This window comes from Phalaenopsis equestris, unplaced genomic scaffold (assembly GCF_001263595.1).
Source record: "Phalaenopsis equestris unplaced genomic scaffold, ASM126359v1 Scaffold214099, whole genome shotgun sequence".
NCBI classification, from domain to species: Eukaryota; Viridiplantae; Streptophyta; class Magnoliopsida; order Asparagales; family Orchidaceae; genus Phalaenopsis; species Phalaenopsis equestris.
In genome coordinates this window covers 3,026-10,659 of record NW_018232902.1, presented here as the reverse complement: position 1 = coordinate 10,659, position 7,634 = coordinate 3,026, and the positions used below count along the sequence as shown (strand labels likewise).

General features: G+C 36.9%; 1 protein-coding gene across 1 annotated transcript; it reads left to right on the top strand.

Annotated features, from left to right (window-relative positions):
- Window positions 1-5,866: 5,866 nt before the first annotated feature.
- LOC110037023 (transcription factor RF2b-like) lies at window positions 5,867-6,495 on the top strand. Its single transcript, XM_020741588.1, has one exon. It carries the CDS (start codon window positions 5,902-5,904, stop codon window positions 6,286-6,288), a length of 387 nt encoding a protein of 128 aa, XP_020597247.1. The 5' UTR covers window positions 5,867-5,901; the 3' UTR covers window positions 6,289-6,495.
- Window positions 6,496-7,634: the final 1,139 nt, after the last annotated feature.

Sequence of the window (7,634 nt, the reverse complement as noted above, 5' to 3'; positions counted from 1 at the left end):
GTGCCATATATGAGAAAAATGAAGTTTAGGGTTAGATATGTAACTATATAGTTATTGCAAGTGGAGCTTTAATGCATAACTATTTAGCCAAGAAAATCTACTTAGATATTTCAAAGACAGGCAATGAGAAAATCTAAATTTAAGCAAATACAAAATCAAAATCTATTTGCAATCAAGAAAGAACTAAGCTTCAACTATATCCTAACCCACTTGCATTATAATCCCTCTAGAGAGGATATGCAAATAAGAAATTTATTTGCTCAGAGAAATTGTGAGCAAGGAAGCTTTAGCTAAAGGTGGCTTTGAGCTTATCAAGAAAGCTAACAAGAATGATGAGAATGGTAGAGTTAAGTTGCTACAACGATAATTTATATGGAATTGAGATGCTGATGCTCATACAAAAGCTATAACCAAGTTGAGTAGTTTGAGTTGATTTAAAATCAGTTATATATAATTACAAGAATGTATGGTTGAGTGGCACTGATCTAGGTTACTAAACAGTGTGTGGTGATCAAGAGATGGGTTATGTAAGTTGTAGGAAGAGAAAGAAGGGTTAAAAGATGATGGCGGCTGATAAACCGGGTTTAACAGAGCTGGGCAACAAGCCATAACAGGAAAAATGCAAGTCGGCTACAGAACCGGTAGGAGGATTTCAAATGTCTAGGAGAGATCATCATCTCAATCCAATCAAGCTCAGACACACCACATGAGAAAGTTCTATGGATACAATTGTCTAGCAAGAAGGAATTAGAGAAATCAATCTCTATTGCATAAATCAGAATCTAAAAGTGTCGAACCATACTCCAAGCAACATACTTATGCCAAAACATATATTAAACCCCACCCTAATTATTAATTGAAATAAGGTAAGCAAGCTCCTCACGGTCGGTGGTCCAACAAATATGGGAGAATTACCACTTTGGTTCTTATTGGACGGAATCCCTTCCCAATTCTATTCCTGCATATGTGGGGCTTGTGAGTGCGCTCCTGCATCATTGAACCAATCAAATTTCTAATCAAATGAGCTGAAAATATTTTTTAGTTGGTTATATACTAATAAAAATCAATGATCAGGAGCTTTGGCCAAAATGATGGCTATTGGGAACAATAGGACAAACTGTTTGGAGGTCGACCATCCTAAAAAATTTTGGACCTAGTTTGGCAAATAGGCTGACACCTACTAATTTATGGAGCTTAGACGATTTGTTGCGAAGTTGAGCAGTTGACCTGACCCATGCAGGGTGGTTGATTTTAGCTTGTAGTGGTTGTTAGCTCTGAATAAAACCGATCGACCTATTTCTTTTAAATTAATTTGTTATTGCTGGGAATTAGCTTTTTAAAGTATACAAGATGGTCAAAACCAAATATAAGAATTTAATGGTATTTTATGATTAAAACAAGTAAAGTATGCACCCAAGTTACATTAAATAACTTGTATGAAAAGGTTGGCAACTTAGTTGTGCTCATATTTTTGCCCAAAGCTAAAAACAATAACACACGTAAGATTGAAACCTAGACTTGGCCAGTAATAATTTTTTCTTGATTGTGTTACTTTGGTTTCTCCTCGGCAGAACCTTGCTTAAAAATAGGAAAAACATGGTTAGTTGATTAATTGTATGATTTTGTCTAATGTTTTGCATGTTCTTTCTTTTCCTGTGAACATTTTCTCCATTAGTGTCATCATACTCCAATTAAAATGCATTGTTTCATTTGATCTTCCAAATGTGATCTTTCTTGAGAAGGGGACTGGTCGAAGACTTGGGACTGGCATGTGGCATAGTGGACTTTGATACTTGGATAGAGAGGGAATGAACTCAGCCTTGACATTCATGATTGAGAATGCTGGAGCAGGGGGTCTGAGAGGAGTGTAGAGGATGTTTTGCTACCACATCACAGACGCATGAGACACTCTTTATTTAGTCTATTGAGTTGTTTGTATTAATCTTTGTAGAAAAAGACAAATAAACAGAAACTTGATGCTTGTGAGTTTGGTAAGCATATCCGGGAGCTCTTATGTTAGTTTTTGTGCACTAAGATGTATGAGAACCTTGTAATACAACTTCTATGGATGGTTACAAATATTTTGTCTTTCATCGATTGTATACTTGTCAGCCCGAGAGATATAAGATCAAACTACATGTCCATTCACACCGACACAAAATGGAGTAGCTGAGAGGAAATATAGACACTTTCTAGAGGCAACTCGAAGCATAATGATCACGTTGAGTGTCCCAAAGCACTTGTGGGGGCAAGTAGTTTTGACAACGACTCAATTGATCAACAGAACGCCCTCAAGAGCATTGGATTGGAAGTCTTCTTATCAGATGTTGAAAGGAGATAATAGAGGAATCCTCCCATTGAAGGTTTTTGGTTGTGTATGTTTTGTGAAAGACAACGGACCATTTTTAGGAAAACTAGATCCTAGAGTTATGAATTATGTTTTCACGGGTTATTCAACTACTAAAAAAGAGTATGTTCGTTGGAGTCTGATAGAGAAAAGACTATTTGTGAGTATGAATGTGTCCTTTAGAGAGTTCGAACCGTACTACACTTTGGAGGTGGCCTTACCCTTTGGTGACTCATCAGATACTTGATGTATGAGACTTGAGGGGGAGAGTAGTGATGGTCAAAGATTGGTGCATGTGGGAATGTTGCCTTGTCCTGTTGTGTGGGAAGGATCAGCTGAGGAAGAGCCGAAAAATGAGGAAAATGAGCCTGAAGATGGAGGGATTCAAACTCAAAGGGAGCTAAGAGTGTATACGAGGAGGAGGAGGCAGAATGAGGGAACAATGTCTGTTGTCCCACTCGTGCCATCAAGTCCGGGAACCGTGCTTACCGTGGTACTCGTGCTATCAAGTCCGTTGCTCTAGTCTACCCCGACTCCTGTGACACTTACACCATTCACTTCAGAATTTGATTACCTAGGTGATATGATTCCTCTCCCTTCTCCTCCCACTCCCATGGCTTTAAGGAGGACTGCTCGCAACAATGCTGTTCGTTCTCATGATCGTTATTTTCCTGATTGTTTTAGTTTCTCACATGACATTGCTTAATTTCTCCATACTATAACTTATCATTTATATACAGAACATTCATTGCATCTTTAGACACAATCTCTTTACCCAAGTGAAGGCAGGTAGCTAAGGAGGATCCAAAGTGAAAGGCTGGCATGCTGGAGGAACTTGGTGTTTTCGATAAGAACAGGACGTGGGAGATAGTATCATTACTCGTGGGGAAAAGAGCTGTTGGGTGCAAGTGGATATTCACAGTAAAACAAAATCCAGAAAAGAAGTTAGTGTTACAAGGCATGATTGGTGGAGAAAGAATACAGTCATGCATATGACATTGACTATGACGAGACATTTGCACCGGTAGCAAAGATGAGCACAGTGAGAACACTAGTTTCTCTAGTTGTGAATGATGGGTGTAGTTTACAACAACTTGATGTGAAAAATGTCTTTCTTCATGTTGAGTTACTGGAGGAGGTGTATATGGACATACCATTAGGATTCGGTACAAGTCAAACAGTGGGCATGATGTGTAGGCTCAGGAAGTCGCTTTATGACTTGAAGCAATCTCCTGGACCCTGGTTTGACAAGTTTAGAAAAACTACGGTGGACATGAGATATCAGCAGATCAATGCGGATTATTTGGTGTTTTTTCGTCAAAATTGTGGTCACATCACTATGCTTGTTGTGTATTTTGATGATATGATTATCACTTGTGATGATGAGACAGAGATTGCTCAGTTATATATTAAATTAGGCAAAGATTTTGAGGTGAATGGCCTTGGAGAGCTCAGATACTTCCTTGGGGTTGAGGTGGCTAGAGGACTAGAGTGGATTATCTAATCTTAGAGAAAGTATGTATTAAATCTCCTCACATAAACCGACATGCTGGGATGCAAGCTTGTAGTTTTTCTAATTGATTAGAAGACCTAGTTAAGTGCAGAGGCATGAGATTCAGTTGATCGTAAGAGATACTAGTGATTGGTGGTTTATCTGAGTTACACGTGTCCCAACATCTCATTTGTAGTGACAGTGGTGAGCCGCTATATGCATGATCCAATGAAGGGTCATATGGATGCAGTGTATCAGATTTTGAGTTATCTGAAAAATGCAATCTTCAGGAAGAACGGACACGTAGACGTTGAGGGCTATTGTGATGATTGGGCGAGTTGTACATATGATAGAAGCTCCACCTCAGGATACTACATGTTCGTAGGTGGCAACTTGGTTTCTTGGAAGAGTAAGGAACAATCTGTAGTAGCGAGGTCAACAACAGAGGCAGAGTACAGGGCCATGGCCTTAGGAGTTGCCAAGATGATGTGGTTGAGAGCCTTGTTGTTTGAGCTCAAGGTGGATCGAGGAATTCAAATGAAGTTATGGTGTGACAACAAGTCAACAATCAGCATTGCCAACCACCCGATTCAACACGATAGAACCAAACATGTGGAGATTGATAGATTCTTCATCGAGGAAAAACTAAACGGGCTTCTGGAGCAAAGTCAGGTAGCCACTGGACAACCTCACTAAAGGAGTTAGTTCATTAGATTTGTCTAGATTATGTGACAAGATGAGCTTAGTTGATATCTTTTGCCTATCTTGAGGGGGAGTGTTGTATATTATTTTGAGGGGGAGTGTTGAGATTTGTATATTATTTTGAAGGTTCTAATTGTAAATAGGAAATATAGAAGAAGTCGAGGGTTTATTTGTAAAATGATTATAGGGCTCTATAGATACCCTACTCATGAATGAAGGGAAAAACATTTTGCCAAATTTTTTCTTCAGACATCTATCTCAAAAATTACTTTTCATTGTAGTGAGAAAGTTTTCTTATTGACTAGAATGAGATTTATTATTATTATTATTTAGAATTAGATGCTTAAAGTATGTTGAAAGTTCTCCTTTAAAGGAAAATATAAATAAGTTTGACAATCAGGAGAATTGAATTTGGACCTATAACTTTGCATGCAGTGATATTACTTCTAGAACTTGCTGAGTTTCTTACATCACTTTTACAGGAATATTTTCAGAATTTACAGGCTATAATAATGTTAACGTGGTACTTTCAGATATGGTAGCTGATGTAAGCAGTTTTCCTAAGTATTGAGAATTTTTCTGGTTCTACCCGCTCTTAGGATCTTTTTAGGACACTTTCTTTCTGCTTTGCTTTGTCTTTCAGACTACCACTACAATTCCATTAGGAGAATTTTTTTTTCTTGCTACTTTCTAGAAATTTATGTGACGGGATGCTGATTTTTTCAACCTGATCTGCTGAATTGTGGCAGCTGTAAGAAAGTTGTTGTTTGAACTTTTTGAACAAAATATATATTTATAACTCCCACCTCAATTTTCTAAGAAATTATTTTCTCCATCAAAACTTTACAACCACATCTTTTAAATGTTATAGTCACCCCAAATTACCTCATTCCAAGTAAACATGCTTTCATGCTGACTTACCTATTGCTTTATTAAAAAAGGACTCGCTGAAACTTTTTCTTGTTGTATTTTGTTTTAAAGATTAAATGTTTTCATCTTTTGCACTCCATGCAATTTTGTCATCCCCTTCTCAGATGTCATCTCCTACACCTCTTTACCCTGCTATTCTGAAGTATTTACACATCTAAACACCTAAAGTATGGTATTTCCCTTTGGTTTCATGAACCTATAAATGAAAAATGTATACATCACTTTAGAAAAAAAATATTTGTATTGGTATTTTTTGTATGACATTAAAGGTTAGTCAGGTGCCTAAATATGAAAATTTATGGTGCTACACATGTAAATACTTAAGAATTGCATTGTATAATGGTGCTACACATGTAAATACTTAAGAATTGCATTATATATATATATATCTGTAAAAGCTTCTTACTCTCATCTTCACCTGGTTACAGCCATGAATGACAATCTGAAGAACGAAGTTGAGAGGCTGAAGATCATAACCGGCGAAACAACGATCTCCGGCGAAGCAAACAAAGCAATACCAAACCCCTTGTCCTTCAACCCCTCCTTCTTCTCCAACCCCCAACCGCCGCCATCCCTCCCTCACCAACCCATCCATCTCCCTCCTCCTTTCCATCCGCCCCAATATGCCGCCGCAGCCGCCGCCCCCACCTCCGCATCCTATTTCCCTCTGCTCTCCTACTCTCACCTTCTCGGTGCCCCGATCCCTCACGACCATCTCGGCAGACTCCAGCGATCAGATTTCAGCAAAGCTGCTCTCAGAATCAAAGCTGAAAGCTGCTCTTCCCTATCAGCTGGTGAGAGCAGCAGCAACTTCTGATTTCATGGGGGTTAGTGTCACACAATCCTCTCTCTATAAATATATATGCTGTGGACCCCATCTATTATAATGCATGCATGTTTATAAGATTTCCTGACATATTCATTATTCTTCTTTCATTGCGACCTTTGTTTTTGCATTCTATTTGTTTAATTTTTGGATACTATATTCCTATATTGATTTACAGTTGTTCTATTTGTTTATAAACTATATGTCTTGGAGATTTTGCTTTATTCATTTGGGGGCATTTATATACATACCACACAATTCTATGTATTTACATATCTGACCCCCAAACTTTCATATTTCCATACATAGCATTCACAAAATGTTTAATATCACAACAAATAGCACTATTACCGTGTGTTAAATGTGAAATTCACCTTTTTGTTTATAGGTTCAAGGCACTAAAGTGTTGTGTATGAATCTTAAAGTTTAGGTGTGAGATATGTAAATACATATGAATTGTGGTTAGGGCGAACACGAGCTGTTCACGAACAACGAGCCAAATTGACAGCCCTAATTGTGGTGTCTGGATTTAAATTTCCCTATTTATTTATAGGAAGATTTACATGCTTCTCCTTCAATTCCTGTGTATTTACATATCTAACACCCAGACTTAGATACTTATTTTCATATCTCTCAATTACCATGTGTTTTCATATTTAAAAAATTAAAATTGTGGTGTTTAATGTAAAAAAATAAAATGTATGTGTTAGATTTGTAAATATATAGGTATTTTGTGTTGTGCAAATTATTTTTAAAAAAGGTTTAATATAATATTGAGATAGTTTGAGTATTTTGAAAGACAATTATTATTGTTGCTAACCACCTACACTAGAACACACTCTAGCTTTGGAAAAATTATTCTATACAGATCGTGTATGCAGAGATGTATGCGCCGTCCGATCTCCGCTTTTAATAAGCCCACCGAAATACAACTTTGATCTGATCAATGGTGTAGATCGGACGGCGCATACATCTTTGCATACGTCGGGTCCGTATGCAATAGTTTTTCCTAGCTTTGTAAATACTATTTAAAAGTGAAATCCAACTTTTTATGCATCATTTAAATTTTAAAGCACTAGAGGGCTATGTATGTAAATATGAAAGTTTGAGTATGAGATATGTAAATACATGAGAATTGTTCGCTAGAAGTGTAAGTTTACTAATAAATAAATATATTATGCCCCAATTTTGCATGTAGTAAAAAAACAAATTTCCAAAAAAAAAAAAAAACATGCCTACCAACTTATTAAAGTGAAATTTGGTTTAATATATTTCATAATAGATAAAATTAGATAAATATATTCATTATATGTTAATTATTCAAATATTTGACTTAA